Source organism: Diprion similis, chromosome 3 (genome assembly GCF_021155765.1).
Source record: "Diprion similis isolate iyDipSimi1 chromosome 3, iyDipSimi1.1, whole genome shotgun sequence".
Lineage (NCBI taxonomy): Eukaryota > Metazoa > Arthropoda > Insecta > Hymenoptera > Diprionidae > Diprion > Diprion similis.
Window position 1 is genome coordinate 5,409,885 of NC_060107.1, and position 26,259 is coordinate 5,436,143.

General features: G+C 35.1%; 3 protein-coding genes across 4 annotated transcripts in view; 1 reads left to right on the top strand and 2 right to left on the bottom strand.

The window, feature by feature from the left end:
- Nucleotides 1–289: 289 nt before the first annotated feature.
- On the bottom strand, nucleotides 290–8,231 carry LOC124404489. Of its 2 annotated transcripts, none has more exons than XM_046878650.1 (3): nucleotides 8,081–8,231; nucleotides 2,618–2,910; nucleotides 290–1,273 (listed from the first exon to the last, which is right to left on the bottom strand). In XM_046878650.1, the coding sequence occupies exons 2-3, from the start codon at nucleotides 2,792–2,794 to the stop codon at nucleotides 854–856; spliced, it is 597 nt and encodes a 198-aa protein (XP_046734606.1). In that variant the 5' UTR covers nucleotides 2,795–2,910; nucleotides 8,081–8,231; the 3' UTR covers nucleotides 290–853. The 2 variants fall into 2 exon arrangements, with proteins under 2 accessions (XP_046734606.1, XP_046734607.1); XM_046878651.1 differs by lacking the exon at nucleotides 8,081–8,231 and adding an exon at nucleotides 5,229–5,247.
- A 1,590-nt stretch (nucleotides 8,232–9,821) lies between these two features.
- LOC124404488 (39S ribosomal protein L38, mitochondrial) lies at nucleotides 9,822–11,922 on the bottom strand. Its single transcript, XM_046878649.1, has 6 exons — nucleotides 11,758–11,922; nucleotides 11,512–11,667; nucleotides 11,069–11,399; nucleotides 10,785–10,943; nucleotides 10,544–10,680; nucleotides 9,822–10,206 (listed from the first exon to the last, which is right to left on the bottom strand). The coding sequence occupies exons 1-6, from the start codon at nucleotides 11,885–11,887 to the stop codon at nucleotides 9,917–9,919; spliced, it is 1,203 nt and encodes a 400-aa protein (XP_046734605.1). The 5' UTR covers nucleotides 11,888–11,922; the 3' UTR covers nucleotides 9,822–9,916.
- A 702-nt stretch (nucleotides 11,923–12,624) lies between these two features.
- LOC124404487 overlaps nucleotides 12,625–26,259 on the top strand; it is a 31,121-nt gene continuing 17,486 nt past the window's right edge. The window contains exons 1-3 of the mRNA XM_046878648.1: nucleotides 12,625–12,825; nucleotides 12,949–13,332; nucleotides 15,845–15,953. Coding sequence (XP_046734604.1) covers nucleotides 12,962–13,332; nucleotides 15,845–15,953 — 480 coding nt within the window. The 5' untranslated portion in view covers nucleotides 12,625–12,825; nucleotides 12,949–12,961. The remainder of the gene's footprint in view (nucleotides 12,826–12,948; nucleotides 13,333–15,844; nucleotides 15,954–26,259) is intronic.

The window sequence follows — 26,259 nt, forward strand, 5'->3', positions numbered from 1 at the left end:
AATAGAGTTACTTTTAAATATTTGAATTGCTAATAAAATCGGATACAAACTGTATGAAAAATTTTACATGTGTGTATTTTTTTTTTCCATACGTCCGAGAAAATTAAATAACAATTGTAAATAAGGGATGGTAAAACTTTTTCACGCGTTGCACATCAATTCGGGGAAACTGGATGAAAAAATTGCATACATTATGATAATAATTGTATATTTTTCAATATCAATTATATACTAGACAAAAGTTGTATTTGTTACTAGAAAAAAAAACGAAAATACAAATAGGCAAGACTAAAGTCAAAGATCATGGCTGTATTGAATTATTTACAATTTTGTGACATATTATTGAATTGTAAAGCATGTCATTTTCATGGCTGTGCAGAACGTCATTCGCTCGTCAGCCTGACATAATCTAAACAAATTACATACATGTGCCTGCGTAAAAAAATAAATTCATTATGTACATCGATCACATGTTATACAAAATCGTGAAAATAGCTTGGTTCCAGTATCTATCGCACTCATTAAACCGAGCAGGACTTATTATTTACGTTAAATATAAGTTCCAAATCCGATAGTACAGCCAACAGTGGCGATAAAAGACACGCAATTTTTCACCGGAACAACTTGTTCAGCTACGGAACTTGCGCAAAACTTTTTCCGATCTTTCGAGACGGTCGCGGGCTGCAACGTTAGTGTCCAACTGATATATACACATAATTTCACATGTACGTACCACGTACTCATATATATATATACATACTATGTATATCATTAATATATGTACATATACAGGCAAACATTGTTCGGATGGGATTCTTTTCTGTTTAATTACTCATTAAGCGGCTAGGATCAATCAGGTAACGACTCTCTTCATGTAATTGCACTGCCGTAAAAATTTCCCTGCTCGTATCTCCTGCATTTTTCCCACCCTATCCATGCACGTTTCGCTTTGACATAACGCGCAAAATTCCGAAGTGATGGAATGAAACGGAGATCTGAAATAGACGTCCGCATTTTTGAGGTGTTTGTTCTTGTGGTGGGCCCACACGTGAAGAAATACTTCTAAACACATCAGTATCGCGATTACCCAACGGAAATAAAATACTAGGGGAATAAGTAGCATTGTTGGATTCGTTTGGCCGAATGGTTCGCTTCGCCTTGATACCCGTTTAACTGCTCGTGAACCTTCGTGATTCTCTTGATGTATGTGATCCGCCGTTCGTTCTTCCTCCTCATCTTCCCCGCTATCTTGTCTCTGTAGAGCACGCGGAATCTGGAAAATTACAAGGTATACCTTATCATTAACATCACCGTCATTGTTATATTCATAATCGTTTTCTTATCTGCAAATATGTGCTACGCAATTTCTGCACAGTCAATTTAGTGTCGTGGTGTCTATTTTTGGATTAAATTCTAAATCCCAGATTTATCGCCACTGATATAAATTACGAGTTACCTATCAGGATATGTCTGTACGCTGGTAATACATTCTCTAAATTTAACAAGTATCAATCATTCATATAATTAGGATGTTCTCTTATCTAAAAATATGTGCTATGTAATTTTTGCACATTCAAATTAGTGGCGTGGTGGTGACTATTTTTGGATTAAATTCTATATTCTGTCATTATCGCTACTGATATAAATTACGAATTAAGTATCAGGATACGTCTGTGCGCTTATAATATATTATCTAACTTTAACAAATATCAATCGAATATGAATGTACGAATAAGAATGTTGTACCTTCCGGCTCTCTCTCTCTCCAAATGATGATGCAAGTATTGCGCCATCATTCAATACGATCTATATTGTGGTATAACATTTCGCGCGTGATTAAAAACTTTCTCCATTCACTCTAATAGGTTTGTTTTCGAATTCGACGAAATTACCCGTCTGTGTGTTAATTTTGAAACAAATGTCTTCCGACCGTTTTTTCAATCACATCACCGTAGGCGAATTTCGAGAATTTTTATCTACAAAAATATTTATTCGATTCCGTCCGTCCGTTTTTTTTTCTCAAAATTTATACATGCAGGTATATTCAGTAATTTTTTTTATCAAAATTCATCCACTCGTGGCTTTCTTACAGTGGCCGGCGTAAAACATGTTTCGTATTGACACGGTTTTCGGTACCAAGGATTTTGGACAGTCGGTTGATCTAAAATAAAAAATTCTGAAGGGATCTTGAAATATAATATATTGAGCCGTTCGATGCGAATGGATTTTCTTTTTATTATTATTAACGAAACGGTGAACGTTTCGACTTCAACGTTCCATTTTCGGCCTAAATTTACCACCTTTTTTTTGAACCATATGAAAAATAGATAGTTGAATTGAAAAAAAGCCATGTGCAGCGAATGAGACAAAATGTACGAACACATTGTGTACAAATATGGTAAAATTTTGGTAAAATCGAGTTCAAAGTTCGATGAATCGGCGGCAACTTCCACAATTCTTCGGATACCATCATGCAATTTACACACAATATCTTTATACTTCAAACTTTTAGAAACGCGAATAAAAAGAAAATCGATTTTTCAAATATTCTACTCGGACGTATCCCTTCAGAAACGAGACTTCTTACAGGAACAAGTTTTCCTCGTCTTTCATTTACCTGGAAGGGAACTCGTCGACGGATAATTCGACCATTTCCAGTCTCTTCCTCGGGTTCTCCAGTTTCAAGATTGTTGTTTTCGGGATCGGTGAAGTTCAGACTCAGTGACTGGCAGGTACCTCGCAACGCCACGCTTTCGAGGCTTTCCCCCGTTTCTTTGTCCACGAAAACGTCCATTCCGAAGGCTCTGCTTTTGCCCTGGTAAAGTCGACAGACGCTAAGGCGGAGGTGCGAGTCTTGACAAGGCCTCTGGGGTCACTGGGGTCACTTCCCGGAAACCGGCTCGCGGTATGCTAATCAATAAATTATAATTACACACATGAGATGGATGGATGGCTGGTGGACGACTGCTGTCGCATTTTTTACGGCAAAAAACCTAGAATCCCTGAAAAAAGATCATCCTTCAGCCGATTTCTGTACGGAAAATAATGTCATGTAGATTTAACATTTTTTTTTTTTTACTTTTTTTTTGTGAATATATGGACAGCACTTTTCATAACTCTTATTATCGGACTTGTAAATCTTGCCACACAATTGCTGTAGAATTTAACTCCAAAAAACTTCTTTTTTTTTTTATTTTTTTTATTTTTTTATTACACTTATGTCGAGGGTAACTGTAAAAATTCTAAAATCGTTCGTAATATCGAGATTATCAATTTATACCTCCGTCCAAGTATTTATTGATTCTTGTACAAAATGGCGGTTCGTTTTATTCGATGATTTGTGCCCACTTGACCGATTATTATTGTAAAATTCGAGACGATCGACGCAGAAAAACCTACTGCTTCGCGAATCTATACCGATTATAATAGCGCAGATTACTATAAATATTTATTTGCGAGAAAAAAATAATAATATCGTTCGAAAAAGTACAGTAGAATAACTGTTGAAAATAAATTACCGTTATAATTAAATTTCCTTTTATCTGCGAGTCCGTACTGTATATACGACGCAGATTTTCCGAACAAAAATCAATCAGCCAATCGATTATAATGATTTGTCAAATAAATTTCAGTAGTTAAAAAAAGATTAAACAATTTTTCAAAGTCAAACTTCTCCATCGATATAAAACTCCGTTGATTCTATACTGGACATTAAAAACTAATCGTTAAACCTATTCTAGCGTCCTAGTAGACTATACAGACTAATCGTAACGACCTTTCGAAAATTCTAATTCTCGCAAGGCAATGAGAGAAAAAAAAAAAAAAAAAAAAAAAAATAGTCGTCAGGTGGTTCTCAATCGTATTCGATACCTGCTCCCATTTTTTCAATCGTGACAATGAATCGTAATGAGCTTGGTATCGCACAATCGGTTTTATATTCTCTTAATTTCCATTGCTATAAACGATGAGCTATTAATGGCCTACTGTTGCGAAGTCGAATAGAGTCTCGGCTACTGACTGTGAAACAATTAGTTAATTAAAAGACTTTGAAACCTATATATGACACATATTTCCTTCAAAGAAACTTTTATTATAATTTACCGTAGTGACTTTATATCCACATAATGTGTCATAAAATGATGCGTTTCTTAATTATTATTATACCCCGTCGGTTTATTACGTGATGCACGTATGTACATTATTGTATCCAACAGCTATCAATTGATTCTGTAATCTCTAATTTTTTTCCCTGCTATCAACGACTCACGTAATACACGTACAGGTAAACACGTTAAAAAGTGAGATACACGAGGGTCCATCGGCGAAATTATACTTCACATACTTTTATACATGTTTGTGCACGATAAAGGTATACAAAAGTAGGATGCAACATGCATACAAAAAGCTGGCCAATTAATCTTAGCAAGGGAACTTGACTTGGCTTTTTCTTCTGGGTTGTAAAAGTAAACTGTATGCACAGTAGCATATATTATAAGAGGATAATTAGCGTCTGTTCCGAGCCTATTAAAAATAAAATTACAATACACGCAATTGATTTTATTGACGTTTGAAATTTTCCCGGTATACAAGCACATCATCCGCGTTTACAATTAGGTAGACAGGTGAGCGACAAAAAACATCGTAGTTACTATATAAAAACAATAAAATTTCGTATGTATGTATGTATGTATGTACAGATATTATAACAGCTAAGCAATATCACTATAAAAATAAAATTGTTTATTGTCAGAGACGTAAACGTCAGAGTGATTATAAATCGCAATAGACATTTGCACGTGAAGAAATGATGTAAGTATGGAAATTTTACAAGCACCGCGTATATAAAATCATCACCGTTGTGAAGTTTGAAAAAAAAAGAAAAAGAAAGATACGTAATCTCTGCAAGATTTCGACGGCCTGACTAAATTCGGTATATCACTGTCAAATTGTCGCACAAGTTGAAGTACCTACAGTATACACATAGGTATATACAATTATAATATTAAAAACTAATCGTATTGAAGTTAGTAACGATTCATACTGCTGAAAAACCGTTATTTCGCCATTTTGGAATCGTCTGAATTTCGATAAATATAATAAAAGAAAACAAACTGGTATTTCAAAATCGTTGTAAAATTTAGAATATAGTAATTTGTTCTCCCAATGTTTCGTTACACGATAACGTCACTAACTTCAATCTCGTGCAAACTATGGAATTATCAAATTACCGTAGCTCCTGCAACTGCAAACAGAGAACCAATCACCGCGTAATCCTATTTGCGAACTTTTTGCATTACAAAAACACCGCACAAGTGATTAGGATACAAAAAAAAAAAAAAAATTCCCACAAAATGCACAAAATGGCGGATAGAGAGTCGCCGGCGTCGATATCACACCGTGAAACTTTTACTGACTGCTGACGAGTTGATGCGATGACTGTAATCGGCGCTTTCTCGATCTCCCACTTTGTGGCTCCTTTCTGCGTCTCGTGTATGTTGTTGTTTTAACGTATATACATACATACATACACGTGGGGAAATATACAGACTGAACAATTATCTCCGCGCGAATTTGTCACTCTAACTCCATGGTGAAAATATTAAAGTATAATATAAATACATAATGCATGTACATACATGCATGCGATGCGGTCAGCGGTGCGATTCTACGTAGTAAACTTCCTCTTCTGATTCTTCCTGCTCGCAACAGTTGCAGAATGCGAACCCGCAACGTCTGCAAGAGTTCGCCAAGCAATAGCAAAACGCTTCTAATATACAACACATTGTCGTAAACTAAAACACCTCGTCGTAACTAACTGTCCGCCAATTTTTGCCCATTTTTTCATTCCCCCCCACCTTTTTTCTTTCAAATTACCAAAATTTTTTTGTATGTGAAGATCTATAGTTATATTATCGACATGTATGAGGAACGAATTTATCGATACAAGAACACAAATCCACGTTCAAGAAATATTCAATCGATTCACGATTGTTTGCTTTATATACGATCTGCACGTTCATACGCGGTGACAAAAATGAAAAGACAAAATGTTGTTGTATTGAGGACGCCTGAACCGAAGTGCGTAGGTGTTTTGGGTTTGTTGTACTCTGGGAAAATCGCAATTTTGCATATTACAAGTAAATGCGCGCGATCAAGGTTTCGCCCATTGTGAAAAAAAAATAATAATAACTAAAAATAAAAAGAAAAACAACAGTTTTATCTTTCATGTGTATTTTTGGTCGTTGCCTGTATTAATATTCTTTCTATAATAAAATACATATTATATACGTATAAGTTTACGAAGTTCGTGCCATTTTAAACGTAGGTATGGCCAGGGATTCGATTCCACGAAAAAACGTCTACGTCCGTAAACGGCCATTTCCATTTGTATTTTTTCATGGAGATCATATACAGTATATAAAACGCTTGGCTTAATGATTTCCCTGAAAATACCTCAACTCATCAGCAAACAATTACGTGGACTATACCTATGCTCGTCATTGTATTATTATACCGCGTGCGTTGTTATACGTTATACAGTTGCTATATATAACATAATACAGTTCCATGAATATTGATTCAATTTTAAAATTCGCACATATACTGTAAGTACGCGAGAATGTATTTATACACGATATATACGATGTGAGTTACGCGATTGGTGCGAACAGTTCGTACTGCGTCCCGTAATAAAAAATTCCATCTGCGTGGGAATAATCGCTGTTAATTATACGTCTATACGGAAACGAATGTGTTATGTATAACATACCTACGCAAATGGTCGTATAATACATACTTATAATTAATCACCGATGTGACCACACGTGGAAATAATTGTAAAATTGTTAAACGGCAAAAAGATTCCACTTCGTATAAGGTGCAGTAAAGCATAGATAGATAAGCCGTTAGCATATCATCAAGTATGCTGCAATATGTTACGTATATTATGTTATTGTAGGATTTTCTTTCCACATTTACAGGTACAGTTTTTTCCTCGCGGGCAATTGTGAAATACCCCTATGGCCTATATTATACAGGTATTGAATCCTATCCTCATTAGACTATAAGTGTAACGAGGTGTGAGGTACAAAATAGTATATTATGTAACAAGAAGGCAAAATCGGTCTTTTCGGGCTGAGCGTAAGTTTACAATGAGTGATCGTAGGTGAGCCGAGGACGAATATTGCAAAGATGCGAGACGAAAAGACCTTTGGCTCCTTTTTGCATACGATTCTTTATACAAAGAGAGTATGTTTTGCGTTTTTTCACGAGGCACGAAATTGAGGTTAGGGTTACGTAACGTCAGATTTGTTCGAGACAGCGCATGTGCGCAGTACGAAAAAGTTCACTTTCCACTCTCCTAGGACAGAAACGAGTACTTTGTGTACGGAAAACGCGGTTGAAAAAACGAGTGAAACATGCTCGCGTTATATAAACATATTTTATCAAACAGATAAGGAGGTACAGAGCTCTCTGTGATACTAGTATGAATTCATATTTAATATAGCCTTGTAAGGTCGGTTTGGGAGTGAAATCTCAAAGTTGTGCGGTGGCTGTAATACAGACGTACAGGTGAAATGATACTGAATGATCTACAACATATCCATATAACGGTAAATCATTGCAAAAGAAAAATAGAAAATTTGTCAGCAGTTATCGTTCAATGCACCTGATACAACGCACTGTGGATAATAGATGAATATACCTTATCGTATGAGTTACGTGTGTGTGCCTGGACATAATAAACAGGCGAGGTATTCAAATATGTGCATTAAACGGTGATACCGGCAATAAAAATTAACTATTTGTCGTTGGCAATTACAGAAACCCGCCACACGCACACACACACACGCATTGCGATAATTATTGAATTACAATTTTCTGCCGAGTTTGATTCAGAATTATTGATAACGGCACAGAGATAATCGCGCATGAAGTCAGTCACCTGAACACCTGCGACGTATTCGCGACTTCTTGCAAAATTAATTGGTTGAAAAAAGAATCAAAAAGAATTTTTCTCCGTCATGTAACGAATATGTGAAAATGGGTGTACAAAATGCAGAACAACGCGTGATCTTACCTGACTGAAATCAACTCGAATCACTGCAGATCTTACATATAGCCGACTCGATCGTCTTTGCCAGGGATTAATTTATTCTTCCAATTATTAAATCCAGGAAAACAGTTGCGACTCACGTTCGCATCTCCGATTTAAAAAATTTATTTACTTATTATTTTCTTTCAGATTTTACCAGGCGAACGTATAATTAGAATTAAAAAAATAAAGCATTGCACAACGGTTAAACTGCATATGCAAGGATTGCTTTCTGCAGAACATTAAGAAGTTCATCAATGCAGTCCGTTGAATTTAATATACCGCTATGAGGTATAAAATTTTAAAATTATTTATGAAAATGATGGAACTAACGAACGCAACACATTTTCACAAAAAATCTAACAATTTTAATCCTCGATTAAATTTAATTCTCTATCACTTCGGACGTTCCGTCGGGCTCCGAATACCGAGCGACAATGCCGTCAGCCACCGGCGTGCAAATATATCATCATTCTTCCCCAACCTTGACACTTCCGACGAGTTACACCCACACATATCCACCTGTTAATATCGTGTGAACGTAGATACTTGGACACCAGATACGCACAATGTGTGTGCAGGTGTCAGTTATACCAAAGATAAAAGGTAATCTTTTCGTATTTTTCGGCAACGCCGTCATTTTCAGACGAGTAGGTATAGGCATACGTGTGTGATAAATTATATCGGCAGACGATTAGATCTCCTACAACTTAAATCTATACTGACAATAATAACAACAACAATAATAATAATAATAATAAGTTCTAACGACGCTGAATTACATAACTCATGAAATGGTACAGGTATGTACTTACATAATGTATAAATGATTAATATCGACGGGCGCGTAAAAATCAGATGGAAAAAAGTACCGGCACATAATACAGTGCCGAGAAATTGACTGATTGTATCTTGATTACGCTCGCTTAAAAACTTGCCATAAATTCTATAGAGACAGATACACGCACAGAAAATGATCGTTGCGTAATGTGTATAGTTACACCATCGAACTATTGAGATTAATGCGTAAAAAGATCTCCTTGGCCATTTCGATCCTCTTTGCCGAGTGTATCTAATGTTTACATCAATTATTTTCACCGTGTTTACAATTTGACATTGAAAATACCACCAGATAATACAGGTTTATTATATGTCGAAAATTATTCCTCCCTGTATTAAGTTTCATGCAATGTCAATTAATTATCGAATATCCTTGTACTTAAATACTTATATCGAGATATCGTAGATTCGGGCGAGGAAACAAAGTTTTTAGAGTAAACTCATAAAGGCTTTGATTCTTCAACAATTTATCAAAATATCGAAATTGTTTAGGCAAGATAATTGTCCGTGTTATTATCGAATACTAGCTAATAGCGTGTTTAATTGAACCACTCAGATTAGAAGTGGGGAAAAAATAAAGTACCTATACTCGAAAAATAATAAATACTATGTTCATTTGTTACTCTTTTTTTCTTTCCATCTAATTGCAGGCGATTGTAATGTGTTTACAAGGAAGTGTTATTTTGATGCGTGACCGCGAAAACAGAACGGCGGTAATTACTAATCCTTGATTTTTGGTAGCTCAAATAGGAGCTGACCCTGTTACATGATTGATTCATGTATAATAAGACTAAGAAACTTCAAGATTCGCTTTTTCGATTTATCGGCATTAGCAAAAGCATTTTTTTTTTTTCGTTTAGAAGACTGAAATGAAAACGATGTGATCAACTGCTAAAGTATAAACCTTTATGATGTTTTACAGTTGAAAAAAAGGTAATATTAATACATTATGTAATGTTAATGCCTATGATGTTGAAAAAATTAAACATCATTGATGCGCCCCCAGCCCAGACGTTCTTTTCTTATTTCAAGCTTCAACCAGGAAGGAACACTACGGTCAATGTATTGAGCATTAGGATAGCGCAGAGGTGCTTCTGGCTCCTTGAATGGATGAGTTTTTTTCAATTTTTTCAACAAATATTCCTTGTGAATTTGTTTTGGATCTCGGTACTTGTCCATGTACAGATTGAACGGCATTCTCAGAGGGAACCACCTCTGTTTTGCAATATGAGGTTGTGGGAAGTTGTACTCAAATGTCGGTTCCTCTGTACCTGTAATGAAACGATCCATCTCATTCAACTGTACCACGTTTTTAGCTAATAAAAAGTGAGCGCAAGTATTAGATGGCTTGCTTTCACAATGAGTAGCTAAGAAATTTTTTTATCGTTGTCTAAAATTTTATATCAGAATCAGAGAAAACACATCAGTTAAATGGTTGAACGGAAATAATAGAATCTTGGTGCTAATTTAGAGCTTTTCTTTGCATTATTTTGTGGACAGATTCTTCATTGAAGTTAATTTTCATTCTTCTTCCTCGAAAGTTGTGTCAATACAAGTCATGCTACTTGCGTAATAATCAATTGTAATTTAGTTGAATATATAATTTACCAAGAGTATTGTGGAAAAAGTCTTTGACAGATGAATCCCAGTCAGCTTGGAAGAAGGAGAGCCCAGCAGGCGTTAAAAAGTCCTGATGATCTTTGTAGAAGTTGTAAGTGTTCCAGTTACGTTCCTTCAAGTCAAGGCTTGAAACAGAGAAAAGTAAAGTACTACAGTTTCAAAATCCGAATCCAAAATTAGCGGTGTCAGGCCCTTTACTTATTTGCAAATTAAGAATATCGCTACTCACCACGGCTGCTCCTTCCTGAAAGCTGAAAAATCAAGTTTCTTATCTTGCTTATAAAGAATGAAAATGTATCTATGATAGCCAGTTCCGCCTAGTGGAATGGGCTTTAGGTAATCCATTAACATCTCGCCTTTCTCCACATCAGATCCAGGAATATTACCACTGAAATTAAAAATCCATTATCACGCGTAAATCGAGAGGAATATAACTTAAAGATTGGTAAGATCTGGGTTGACGGTCGACAATAAATAATGGTATAATTTTATTCAGAAGTTTTTGAAACTTACATAAACCAATGGCAATATTCGCTGTTCTCCTCAACCAAGTTTCCATCTGGACAAGTCAGCAGCAGCGTCCACAAGGTGTTTGGGTCGGACTCATAGGCAACTTCAGGTGGTTTGCTAGTTTCAAGAGGCTTGAGAATGTTTCCCCTGAAAGCCTTTGCGAGATCTCCATCATCATTAATGGTGTAACTAATGTTCAGTGGAACTCTAGGAGTGAAATAAGCGTCTCCATAAAGGTCTTGGAAGATGTTGTAGTGTTCGGCAATTTTACGACAATCATAAGCCCCGGAAGTCTCCTGCCATATCTTTTCGGTCTCATCTAAATCAATTCTAACTGAAAGGTAAAAATTGAACGAATGATTAGTAGATTCTGCACGACTGAATAAAATTATATCACCTTAGAAACAACCCAACATTCGAGAGATACAATGAAGAAATAATCTTACGCTCCTTGTGTCGTGCCAGTCGTTCCAGGTTGGGATCCGACTGAATTTTCTTGCGATGTTCGAGCTGCTGAGCAAGAATAGCGCGTTTGGATTTCTGAACAGCCGGTAATCCAATGTCTACTTTAAATTGTAGCGCAGGGTTGTATGGTTTGAGTTCTGAAAATTATTCACCGTTTGTAAGGTCAGTATGTCGATGATGTTTTGAGGTTAAGCCGGAGCAATCATTCTGCAATAAAACAATATAACCTGCCAATCGTTGTTCCAAAGTCCTTGCAATTCCAGGCGGTTTTCCTCGCACTCTGTGCCCATAACGTATCTGTTGACTTTTAGTAGCTATCAACTCGCTCGAAATTATCCTAAACAAGACGTTCGCCATTTTTCAAACTTCGTCTGCTATCCCCGTAGACATCTTTTTCCACTGAAACATAGTAATAAAAGGATGAACGAAGATAGAAACATGTCGCCATTAACGAAAGAGAGATGGAGAGATAAACACTTTCTCGGACAACGCCGCGTTACTGCGTACGTTCCAGTATTACTATATATTTCAGTGTTTATCCCTCTTTCTTAGTTGACTTAAATTCCGGCAGATGTCGTTCACAGCCGTGGCAGCAGAAGACCGTCTATAGCGCCGGTAGCGGTGCCTACGCCATTTTTGAAATCTCGTTTACTATTATGCTTATTACTGTTGTCGCGCGGCGATCGACGACGACGACGACGTCGGTGAACGCTTCGCTTCGATTGCTATAGAGTTGGGCGACAGTTCGCACCAGTTCGCAGGTAGACGTCGAAGGTGTCGCGCCACGGAAAGTGATGGAGCGCGAAGACCCGTGTCGAAAATAAAGGAGCGCACGCAAAGGCCGCGTGAGAAGCATTGCGCGTCCGCGAATTTAGGCAGCTGTAGAAAATAATATTTTTTATATTTCGTACCGATAGAATTTACAAAAAAGTGGTGCATTGTCCAAAGTGTCAATACAGTATTCGTGACGAAGAAAATAAAAAAAAAATAAGAAAAGAATAAATATTAAAAACAAAAGAACAACGCAAATACGTAAAATGATGCGGAAGGTTTTTATCGGCTTTTAACAATTGACACACGACAAACGACTACCTGCCTATCTCCTCTCGATAGCAGCCGATAATAAAAAAAAGATATTATTGATACGCCGTTAAATCAGACAGGGTTTTGACATATTCAGGTAACGGAAATAAAAGTGAATAATGTCGAAGCAACTCGGTGATCGTGATTTAAAACACCGTGACATAACTTGTGAAAACTAACAGATAAAGAAACTAGAGGACTTATAATAACAGGTGTGCGTCGCGTCACGGACGCCCGAAACTCGTTCCTCCCCCCTCCTCCTCCTCCTCCTCCTCCTTCTTCTCCTTCTTCTCCTTCACCTCTCGCTATCATTAATTTTTTCTTCGCTAATTCACATCTCGTGCCGCGATGACAGACCTATTGATCGGGATAGCGGGCAGCGCTTTCGTTTGCCCTGGAAGTAATCACGGCAACGGTGAGGTGGTTTACAGGAACGGAGGCGGCGGCGGGGGCGGCGGGAGCGGCGGAGGCGCCTTCAGGAACTCGGAGATGCGACATTCTCGCAGCGAGGATCTCCTCGGCGCCGGCCGCCCCCTCAGCCCCATGCTCGCCGCCGCCTCGGAGGACGACCTGGTCGCTTCCAGCGCTCTCCACGAGTGCTCCAGCCCCCCGTCCACCCCGGGATGCTACCGAGCTCCAGGGCCTCCCGGCGTCCTGGCCGATCGCGTTGACCCCGAAGATTCCATCCGCGATATCGTCACCGAGAACGATTTGTACAGGTTAGTTTCGTTTTGTCACGTTACGTATTTTTTTTTTAGATCCCAGAGAATTACCTCGAGATCCTCGATCACGATGGCAAATGTCATCGTCATGAATTTCCTTTCACTCAAAGAAGTCAAGAATTTCGGTACTTTAGAATACCTGGATCAGTGTGAAGTTAGTAACGATGCGTATTCGGGGAGAAAAACTTTATTTCCCACTTTTAGGAATGCAGGAAATTTAATAAACCGTGATAAACAAAACATACTAATTATTTTCAAAAACCGACTCTTTGAAATGTATTTTTTTTTTTTTTTTTTTTTTTTTTTTCTATTTCCTCCTCCGATTTTTCGTTTGATTAACGTTAATAACTTCAGTCACGTTATAGAATAGCCCTTGTTTCAAATAATTATCATGCAAGTCGAGTTGAATGTTCAAACAGTTGCCTGTCTTTTTTTTTTTTTTTTTTTTTTTTTTTCCCCCACTTTACCGACAGAGCGAGTAACAGTTTTTTCAATTTATATACAATTTGAATATTTTCGAATAGCGTTTGTTAATTTCAACGAATCTGCAAACACATCTGCCTCTGCTTGTTTGTTTTTTCACCAATTAACAGACAGAGTGAGCAAGAATTTTTTTTCGAACTTTCATCGATTTCTGTAGCAAGCGCCGTTCGTCGGTTCTTCATTGTTGAATATCAGGAGGAACAGTCCATTTTTTTTATCACTTTAGTCGGGTGTAATCCGAAAGCTGGTCTTATTGTTAGAGAACAGAGCCGCTTAATCTTGTCTCTCGAATTTCTCCCTCCTGGTTGATTCTGAGATAGATCTGACGGATCGTCGGATTAGATTATTACTCACGTTGTACACGGGTATGCATGTATAAGGGTCTTACTGTTTTTCGAGATTGTTCCGAGTCGCAAATGAAGTAAAACAAAACTCGTTTCGACTCTAAAAATGCGGTATAATATCTTTAATATCGAGGCTTGCGAGTGATTTATACATTTATGCTCGTGCAATAGAAATGTCACGCAAAAATTGAGTCGAGAATGAATCGCGTAAATTTAATGTTGTCATCAAGATGTCATTCTACAACGAATGTTCTATTCTGTAATCCACTCGTGGTGGATTTTCGTAAAAAATAAACACTTGTTAATTGTAAAGAAGTATCACGTACATATATATATATAGTTTTAATCCTGATTTCAATTTTTAGCTTGGAAAAGTCGTGGGTATGCGAAGTGAGCGAATGCAAGGATACAAGCATAGTTTAAAGTGAACTCGTATGTACATCCGAGTCACGTCGAGTATTTATATGCAGGACTATCTTTAGAGCGCGTTGCGAATAAGAAAAATGACAGAAAAATAGAGCGAAACGTACTTTGAAAAGGTTTGAATTCCTCGCTGAGTATGCGTACAATTGTACATGTATCGTATTTAGTTATCTATATATGTATAACGCACTGTATTGTATATATGTGAGTCTATTTTTTGCGACGCAGGATGTGCAAAAATCTCACCCGCGCATGACGTCACTCGTAGAACACAGCAAAGCGTTAATTAAACGTTGTTTTTCCTTTCGCGGATTCTCCCGCTAAACGCGATGATGAAAAGATAAGATCATTTCACCCACTCGGTTTTCAATTTCGTGCGTCTTGATCTTTCGTGCGAAATTGATCCTTCACATATTATTATTGTGCTTAGTCAACTTTTAATTACAAGATAGTATTCTGTGTTATTGGGATCGACGATTACCAATCTGAAAAATTCAAAAAATTTAACATAGTGGGTAAAAATTTCAAATTTGATTGAATCCGGACAAAAAACTTTATGCAGGGATTATCGGGGTCGCTGATTGGAATCGCCATACTGAATTTTCGAAATCTGATTTCAAATTGTTAAAAAATGGTTCTTTCTCTCCTTGCGATTTTTATAACTAGATAACGACGCGTCGTACAGAAAATTCATAAACAAGTTTTTGTAGGAAGTTGAACGTTCTACAAAAAAGGTCTCTTGTCATTTTACGATAAATCTATTCTTTCAAAAGTTATTTTAGGTCAAACATCAACAAAGGACCTTAAATAACTTTTGAAGGAGTAGATTTATCGTAAAATGACAAGAGACCTTTTTTATAGAACGTTCAATTTCCTACAAAAACATGTTTATGAATTTTCTGTACGACGCGTCGTTATCTAGTTATAAAAATCGCAAGGAACAAGAACCATTTTTGCCATGTTATTCTTATGGAAAGTAGAAAATCACGATGAGGCACATCTTAAAATTAAAATTAAAAGCTCCCATTTCAACAGGCGCCTTTTTTCGTTATCCTGAACAATATTTTCAGTATATTTAAACAAAAAAAAAAAAAAAAATAGTCGATTTTTTTGATACAGTCTAATATATATACATGTATATATATATATATATATATATATAAAGTGCAGGTGCACTTTTCGTCCATGTATATAGGCTTAGATTGCCTCGACCCTGACGTACTTATCTTCATAACTATCTCATCCCTTTGTCCTTCCAGATTCGTGCTCTTCAAACGGCACTACGACAAGTACGTCGCTCTGGCCGCCAGGTACGAAGAGGCAAGAGGGGTAGCCTACTACTTGGAAGAGCGTTACCACGAGGTCAAGGTACGTCGACATACTATTGCATGCGACTATTCGTAATATGCGTACACACACGTGCGTGTATAATATTGCCTGCCGTGTGTTTGAAAACCGGTTGGTATTGATATAGTGATCTCGAAAGCGGTATAATATATATATATATATATATATGTAGATGGGTATAAAAATCGTCGCGAAATTTCCGATGATTCTACACATTTTTTGCAATTTTTTTTTTTTTTTAATTTTTATTTTATATAGTTGGATAAAATAATGATAAATCTTTCTTGAGCGCAGTCAACAGCTATACGTATGTACGAATGTAGGTTCTATATAGCGCAGATTTTTTATTCCGATAGTATATTGACTGTATACAATAGAGCTATATACATAATATACATAGAAGTTGACCGGAAGTCGAGTTTATAAGCCAAATTACGATTATTCTTCTGCATAATATGCGTGCCTGTAAATATAATCAACGTATGTCGCACCGTGTGTGTGTGTGTGTGTGTGTGGTCAAATAATTGGTTTATATATATATATATATATATATTTTAGGGTGAAAAATAAAAATTGTTGGCTACCCTGAAAAATCAAAGATTTGCAGAGAAAACGCAAATTGTAAAAAAAAAAACAAAAAAAAAACAGAAGATGGAATAAATACATAAACGTTTGAGAAGAAAAAAAAATCAATGTGTATTGAGAATTAATTGAAAAGTGGTGAAAACATTAATTTTCAAAAATTTCTCTCGGAGGTACGAACGATTTTTCTAATGTTCCGCAAATATGGGTTTCAAAGAGTTACTTTGTTTGCCTGGGCACGGAGACCTTTATTCAGCAATATCTTTGATTTTTGAGGCTAGCCAACAGATTTAATTTTTTTTAATTCACCCTAATTCATATATATATATGTATATATATGTATATATATGCTGCAGTTGTATGATATATATCTAAAAAATGTAAAAATATATGCACAGAGATTCGTTTATAATACAGTAAAATACGCGTTTGCAATGAGTCGCAGTGAAGCGGCTTAATTTTACGCTTGAATTGAACAATAACCAGTCTGTATTATAACTGTGCATTTAATTACTGATGTATTTCCACACACACACACACACCAGTCTATCTGTAATTCTTTCCTCGGTCGCTGCTTAAGAATTTTGCGAATTTACACGTTTTTCGAATCTCTGCAGTATCAGCTGCAGCAAGCTCACGTACTGCACACACTTTATTATAGGTATATCGTAATTATAACACTAACGATATATTCTATTGAACACTGTACTGATCGGTTAGGGGTAGAAAACTAAATTACTAATTCGTAAAAGAACCAGAATACCGAATTTTTCTAAACGCGAAAATTTTATTCGTAGAATTTAAAAATTTGGAAAGTTTGAGTACAGAAAATTGAAAACATAGTCAGTCGTAATACAGTCAAAACATGGAATAGCAAAATCGAGAATATGCAGTAGATGATTCTATATATTATCGAGAGGAATTTTGACGATTCTACACTCTGGCATTTTATATTCTGACCTTTCTAATCTTTTATTTCAACTTTTAAGACGTTTAAATTCTTCATTAAATTCTCGCGTTTTCAAAAATTCCATGTTTTGGCTCTTCGATTTTTTCATCTTTCTATATTTTTAATCGCAACCCTTTAAGTCACCTTTTTTTTGTCAATTATTTTTTTTTTCTCAACACACATATATAATATATATATATATATATATATATATATATATTCTACGCAAAGTCTGAAAATTTTTTTCCCACTTTCAGGTAACCGAAATGTTTAAGACGATTTTTTTGTTCCTCCAAATTTCCATGCGTTATATGAGAATGCTTTTAAAATTGCATAATTACTGCGATAATTAATTAAAGGATCGAGTCAAATTTTCACGTCTCGTTTTACTGCTGCTGTTGCAGGTAAATTTTTAATAATATTTACTGATATGTTTCAAAGACTGTCTGCACTCCAATCTTTGGATTCGCTTTCGCGTTCCACAGCTTGAAACGTCGTGTTCCCGCTAATCGCTCGCAGGCTTCACGTAATCGTTCAGAATAGGTTTAAGGTACGGTTCTAATCGATCGATCGTGGATCGATCACTGATCACAGTGCCGCACAGTGTCCAAGTTTATCGGATCTTACATTATCGTATATATATATATATATACGTAATAAATCGATATGTTATATAAACAATTTTACCTCCTCATTCATCGTTTTCACAGTTGTTTGTGTAGTATATATGTCTACAATAATATATAAGGCGTTCCAAAAAAAAAAAAAAAGGTATAATTTTTATACTACTTCCTGTACTCGGTGCGAATATTTGCATTTCGGAACGGAAGAACGTGAAGTACAATGTATCTGTGTACCGGTTATGTGCCACTACTTCCGGTAAACTCAACTCCGGAATCTACCGCGGGAATCTCTCACGTTATACGTAACGAATTAACCTGCGATACTGCAGTGCATCGTGTATATATTATACATATATGTTTGTGTGCATATATATGTATATATAGTGTGGGTGCATAGGTAGAGAGTTGCGCTGCATCCGCCATTGCAGATGCCTGCCTGCCTGCCTTTCTTTCTTTCTTTCTTTCTTTCTTTCTTTTTTTCTTCCTTCCCTGTACAAGTTATAATGCTGAAAGGATATTGGAGGGGGATCAAAAGTGATTCATGAGAGAACCGTTCTCTTCAGGTTTCATAGTTGCGAATAAAATTTTCCTACTTGATTTTGATTTTCTGTATTATTTATAATCGTAATTGTTATTGAATTATTTATGGGAAAATGACGATAACGAGGATTATTTTAGTATGGTATTATAGCCAAGATATAGTTTGAAAATTTACGAAAGCGCATAATTTTTTGAATTATTTTGTGGCGAAACTTGAGGGAAAGAAATTAAACTTTGAAGAAGGAACTTTGAAAATCTTCGATTATTCGGAATTTCTGTAATTCAGATTTTTTAATTTTTTCATTCTCGTACTTTTGAAACTTTTGTGTATCGTCAAAGTTTGATTTATTTACTTTAAAGTTTCGCCACCAAAGATTCGGATCTTTTCAAAATCATCGGAATTTCAATCACGCCCCGAATAATAATAATAAAACGATAATTAATTTACCGATAACCTATCATGTGTAATATTGAGAATAAAATGCCGAAGTAACAAGAATTAAATAAACAAAAATTGTAACCCAATAAAGGATCTAAAAAAAAAATTTCTCACAATCTTATATTACATCAGCGATAAACGTTTAAATTCCACAACGATTTTCACATAAAAAAAAAGTTTATTGAATCAATTAAATTTTCGTCGAGAATTACATCCTTGGGAAAAAAAATGTTTTGATGTTACGAATAAATTTTTTTTATCGTTAAAGTATCGGATCACCGGTCGCCGGCCATGACGGCACGTCGTTGGTCTATAATTATCATTATTAATATCGTTAGATAATAAGCAAGATCCGCGAGTTCCTTCTTCCTCCATATATATAATTATTATCAATTGCGATGTGCATGACGATATATATATATATATATATAGTGCATATAATTTAATAACGAACCGATCTCGAAGAGTCGATAAAAATCTGACAGCGATATTTCACAATTCGAAAAAAAAAAAAAAAAAAAAAAATTTAATTTCACTATAAAAATAATTTGAAAGAAAAATCCTTTCAAATCTATTTCAAATCCGTGGTAATATGGATATCTGCTTTACCGACCCGCACGAATCACTTTCTTTCTTACGATTTTATGTATGTATGTATGTACTTAAATATATGTATACGTATGTACAGTATTCGTTATACTTGCAACGATAAGCCCGGAACATGCATTGTTCTGCACTCTGCAGAAAGTTTCTTTCAGTTACCTGCGCAGCGCTTCTCTCTTTTATTCGTTGCGTCAGGTAAATAAATATATATATGCGTGTGTGTATAAATATATATATATATATATATATATATATACAGATGCATACATAAAGACGCGTTTTATATATATATATATATATATATATATACACAAGCTATACTTAAACCGTTTCAATATCCGCTTTTACTCCATTGCTAACGATATGAAAGTTTTGTTGTTTTACATCTTATAAATGTTTGTGTTTTTCCTTTTTATCGCCCACCCTATACATATGTATGTATGCTAGATATAATGTAACTGAAACTATATATGGCTGGAAACTCGTTGAGAAAAAATAATGTTATAAATTAATGATCGTGTCCTAAAATTCTTCTTTTGAATGAAAAATAAGATAAAATAAAATAAAAAAAAAAAGTAAATCTTTCTCCATTTTTTTTTTTTTTTTCATCTACTTTTCTTTACACACTTTCTCGAGTTTCTCATCTATCTCGCGAGTGTTTATAATAACTTCGAGTCATTCTGATTTTTACTATATATACATACCTTTATCGTACAACGAAAATAATAATGATTATTTAAAACGCGAATACCTTGTGGAATATAGATAGATATATACATATATGATTATACATATAATATTATGACGCGATTGACTTGCATTGACACACTTTGCGCAGCACGCACCTTTTACTTTTTTTTTTTTTTTTCTCCTTTTATATGTAATAACGTTGATACTTCTATCTATGTTGTAAATATATAGGTCTCAAGTAAAGACTAAAAATTTCTAAACATCGAGCGTTGAAAATTTCTATCATACATAAAAAAAAAAGTATAAGATATTGTTTAATTAGATGAAAATCACATATTCGGAGTCGAATCATCAAACGCCGTTTGCATAAATTACACACACACATATATAATATATATATATATAGGTATATATAGATAGCCTTATTATAATAGTTAGCCTTCTATGCTGATTTATAATTTAAAATATCAATTTCTTTCCTAAATTTCTTTCTTATATATATATGCAGATATATCTCTATATAAACGTGATGGAGAAACCTTGAAAATTATACACTTATAAGTACTTACATATATATTAACATTAAACTAACGGGTCGCTTTAGCTTTGGGCAAACGATTATCTTCTTTTTTTTTTTATCAATATAACTCGTGTTACAAATCGAGTGGAGTGGAGTGGGGTGGAGATTATTTAATCTTTATACTCCACCCTTTATAAAGCATAGAAGGTACTTGTGTACTTATATATATATATATAAAACTCAACAATATCACATATTCGATAACAGTTAGATACTTGAAATTTTACACGCTTACTTACACACGTAAATACCGAGAATCAATCATCTTATCCGTGCAGGTGATCCATAAGTATTTGAAACGATGATAGGGTGGTAGTACGACCACTTTATTTATCTCATAATATTATACATGTACTATATACATAGGTATACCTATAATGCCTACGTATAATAACGAATTATGCAGCAGCACCGTTACTAGCAAGTTTTTTTTGTTGTTTGTTTTTGTTTTTCTTATAATTAATAAAAATAATAAATTATAATCGGTATCTATATGTATGTCATATTGTTGTATACGTATATACACAACATATACAATATATCTATCAATTTATTATAATTTATATGTGAATATATATACATATATGTGTGTGTGTGTGTGTATAAATAACTTTCTTAATTAATCTTTATTATTTCCTTTATCCGATTTTTGTTTTTAGTTTTTCTTCTTCTTCTTCTTCTTCTTCTTCATTTTTTATAACGTCGCGCACGTCGTATCTGTTATGCATAATATGTAACACCTATACAATGTCATGTGTATATTATCTGTAGACGTTATCGAATTGAAAGAACGCGCTGCGCGCATCGACCCGCTGTTAATTAATAAATTTGATAACGCTTTGTCACATCTAATATATAATTCTTCTTCTTCTTCTTCTTCTTCATCGGCATATCTGTGTGTGATATACTTATTCTTCATCCTGTCGTCTCTTCTTCGTGGTTCATTTGACATTCAGTTTCCGTGTTTGTTGGTTGTTTTTATTTACTTATTTATTTATTTACTTATTTCTTTTTTCATCTCATCTTAATTACCGTCTCCGACTTAGGAACTTTCTTCCTTTTTTCATTTAAAACCCTCTTTTTTTTCTCTTCCCGACTCATTCACAATCCGTCTTGGCTTTTTCCTTCTCTCGAGAAATAGTATAACACACACACACACGTGTACACGTATATGTATGATATATAATAATTATATGTACGTATTCTAATGGACTACGACACGGAAAACACGCGACTTCATTACGCGGCAAAAGTTAGATATTATAACAGAGTATAATTACGTGTAACCAATACTCAATAATTCGACGTCTACAGTAGATATACAAGTAATATGGATGATCTGTATATCGTACAATTTCTATTTATTCTATTATCTATTCCTGATTTTTTTTTTAACTCATTTTTTACACTATTGTGTGGATTTTATTTAAATTATTTTTATACTGCTCGTTTTATTGATGTTTTGTTTTAAACGTTTTAATTTATATATCTTATTTATCCATTTATTCCTTTTCTTTTGTTTTGTTATTTAATTACATTCACTTTGTTTACGCGTCCATTTTTGCTTATTTAAATTGTTATAGTACATATTTTTTTGTTTAATTTTACATTTCTACATTCTGTATTTGTTTATTCTTATCAATCTGCATTCTTATAAAGCTTCTTAGCAATCCGTGCTAATTTTAATTTAATTTTTATTTCTTCCTTCCTTCCTTCTTTGCTTTCTTTATGTACTGTTCATATTCTCGTCCGAGGTGATCTTGTCCCAGGACGAATAAACGCTTCTCTCTCCCTCTCTCCCTCTCTCCCTCTCTCCCTCCTCATCGTGACTTGACGCCCTGACTTTGACTATTCTCTATGTCACGTATTGAATTTTTTTTTTCTACTTCTTCTTCTTCTTCCTTCCTCCGTTTTTCAACAACGTGTATAGATCCATATCTGCGTATGTAGACACACACCCACGCCTCTATTTTTCCGCATGAAAGAATAACGCCTCGCGGACTTCCGCTCGGGTTTCACGCGCCGCATCGCCTCGATCTTCTTATACCTGTACTACCTTCGTGTTAGCGCTTTAGCTCCTGCTGCTACTGCTGGAATTTTCTACCCTCAAGTCGATTATAAGCTTTTAAAGCACAAGCCACCCCTTGGTAAAGAAAATAAAGATAAAAGACGAATGAAAAATTGGAAGAAGAAAGAGAGACGGAATTTTGTAGTTTTAAAGATTGGGCGTGAAAGAAGAAGATGAAGAAAAAGGCGGAATAATGTTTAAGTATATGTTTATTATACTTTGGAGAACGCCGTTTTTTACAAAAAAAATAAACAGCACCCTTAAATTATTTCGAATCTTTCTCTTCAATCGTTAGTTAGTTGGTTTTTATTCATTTACTTACTTTTTTTTCTCTCTTTCTTCGTCTGTACATTTTCAAAGATCGAAACCGATTGGTGTTTTGGAATTTTTTTGAATAAAAATTCACAAAAATTCTCCTCGTACATATTTCTATTTATCACACGTGACATCATATCAATACGTTTGTGAAGCGCGCACGTGATGTTAACATCATAAAATTGTATTATAAATATCGTCCTATATACGCGGCATTATGCAATAATCATCAGCAATATTATAACCGATGGAACTTTACAAATTATAATTCTGAGATCGTCATCTCGGCAGGATACGACGTTATTAATTATTTATTATTTTTATATATTAATTATAACAAATAATTCGAGGCAAAGATTATTATTTATTTTCATTCGTCCGAGTGTGTAAATCGAACGACCTTAATCAACGTTTCCTTATCATTTCTGTATATACATATAACTACACGTTCGTTATACTCGTTTAACGAAGCTTTCATTCGTCGATCGACCAAACATTGAATATAAATAATTACTGAGAGAGGGAGATCGCTCTACTTGAGGAATAGACGTTGAATGTGCAGCACGAGTGATTCATGAAAGCAATAAATCCCGACGTGACATTTCCCGTCCTGCACTGTACAATCAATGTTGCAAAGCGTAAATTCATATTATGTCTCGCTAAGTATGTATTAACAACGATCACACCGTTACGATGGCCGTGATTATCTCATGGAAGAACGAAAGAAGGAAAGAATAAAACAAAAACGAGAAATATAGGCACATCTGACAAGAAAATATACGGAATTTTCGTTAAGCCCTTCATCATTGGGTTCCGGCTAACTTGTTTTCGATACGAAATAAAATCCAACTTTGATTCATGGTCAATGTGACATCTGGTGGGAAAAAGTCAAACTAATGTAACCAGGCTGACAGCTGATCGTTGACCGTCTTTTTTCGCGTTTGGATAATAGAAAATGTATATTATTGATTATGATTTATTAATTCATGTGACACGAGTGACTTGAAAGCCCAAGAATTACTATTTGCCTCCATTGAAATGAAAAACTTAGGTTATGTGGTGATAAAATGGCGCCGATAAGGAGCCTCCGACGTCATGAGGACATTTTAAAACATGACGAATCGTGTATTATGCTTTTTTTATCATGCATCTTTGGAAAAAGTCGTTACTTTATGCCTACTTTAAAGGATTACTTGAAATTTATAGTAAATTTATGAAAAAACTTGAGATTTTGTAAATTCAACATCCTAATTCTTCGTCTTAACGTTTCTATATTATACGTTACCGTTACCTACTAACTTCAGCCTGAGAAGTAATCATGTGACGATGACTATTGATCATTGTCACATAATCTGTGCCTAGAATTGAGCTCGCATAATCTCAAGGGAGAACATTAATAATTAGTGAACATTAGTGTAGATACCTATCTATCCATACCTGTCCCAACAAAAGGATATAGGCACTATTTGTATAGGAAAAAGAAGCTTTATATAAACGATGGCTTATGGATATAATTATGAGTAAACCTAAGACTGTCTTTCTTCCCTTCAGCTGCACCATGAATCGTTAAGTCGTCGTTTAAAGGGATTCCCACCACCCTAAGCTACCCAACTAACTAACTAACTATCTATTTATCCATTTATCTATTTATCTATCTATCTATCTACTTATAACGTTCGTTGAAACGTCGGTAGTAAGCTCCTCCACCTTCCCGTTACACCCCATTACACACACACACACATAAACACATTTATATCTTTTTATATATGTATATGCGTGTGTTTGTGTGTTTGTGTGTGCCGTACACGTATTCCCAGCACTTGGTGTATTGTGTGTGTTGAGCAGGGTGCATTAACCGACCCTCCCTTATTCGCTACTCTTTCACAATCCATTCTCGCACCCTCGTAAAGAGTATTAAGAATAGCCGGACTACACGCGAGGATTCTAACTCGAAACCCGTGGCACGTTTTCTTCCTAACTTGTACTGATTCGTCACAAAAAACGTAAAATTAAAATTATTTTATGGTTTTTGAGACAATGCCTAGGTTTAATACACCTCATGTGCTCACAACTGGGTGCAGTTTTCCTTTGATAGTGGTTGAAACGAAAAAAAAGAGGTCATAGTGATGGTGTATTTATCTATTATATATACATAAATGTGTAATGATCTATCATTGTTGTCATTTAAAAAAGTGTTACAATAGAAAGATTGAGTTACAGTATTTATGATACGTGCTCCGTGCTTTACTGGCCCTATTTTACGTGCTTATTTAACATTTTTAAGTCTGGTTTGACAAGTATTTCAAAGACATCTAGATTCTCGTTGTTCATACAAGTGGATCAGATTATTTTAAGGTTTTATTTTGGTACTGTAACCACTCAATGAAAGTATGGAAAAGTCCATTTATGGGTTTACCACAACGGTGGCAGTAAGAGATGTCCGAAAATTTATAGATAAGTGATCTCATTAGTTCCTCTGGTAGCATTTACATTAGAGAAGAGTTCAATTTCAACAATCGATTGATATTTTTGCAGAGATGGTTTTAGATTCATCTTTTATCATCGAGAACCAATTGCGATGGTCTTCTCTCTTACACCCATAGACCTAGTGTTTACATTCATAACCCTTCATCGATGATCGTTATGATGTACACTTGAGGCACCATGATATCATCATCATCATCATCATCATCTATGGTTATACGATCGTATAATCTCATCGAAGCGTTTCAACGCTGATGAACAATAGTAGAAAACTATTGTGAGACACTGGAACCAATTACTACGTAAGATTTGAAAAGATCGTGTTATACTTACAATCTACTTGGCATGCTGCGCGTTTAATCTCGTGTCTGATCAATGCAATGGATTAATAATCACGTCGCATGTGCGAGAGTTGAAGGAACGTTTAAAACTGACCTGAACTTAATCAAATGTT

What these genes read in the sequence shown, in the direction of transcription:
- LOC124404489 (XM_046878650.1), bottom strand. Translation starts at nt 2,794, where the DNA reads ATGGACGTTTTCGTGGACAAAGAAACGGGGGAAAGCCTCGAAAGCGTG. An exon ending in GTCGACGAGTTCCCTTCCAG is followed by an intron (nt 1,274 to 2,617) that starts GTAAATGAAAGA and finishes GTAATTTTCCAG; the next exon opens with ATTCCGCGTGCTCTACAGAG.
- LOC124404488 (XM_046878649.1), bottom strand. Translation starts at nt 11,887, where the DNA reads ATGGCGAACGTCTTGTTTAGGATAATTTCGAGCGAGTTGATAGCTACT. An exon ending in TTTGGAACAACGATTGGCAG is followed by an intron (nt 11,668 to 11,757) that starts GTTATATTGTTT and finishes AATAATTTTCAG; the next exon opens with AACTCAAACCATACAACCCT. An exon ending in TTCAGGAAGGAGCAGCCGTG is followed by an intron (nt 10,681 to 10,784) that starts GTGAGTAGCGAT and finishes CTCTGTTTCAAG; the next exon opens with CCTTGACTTGAAGGAACGTA.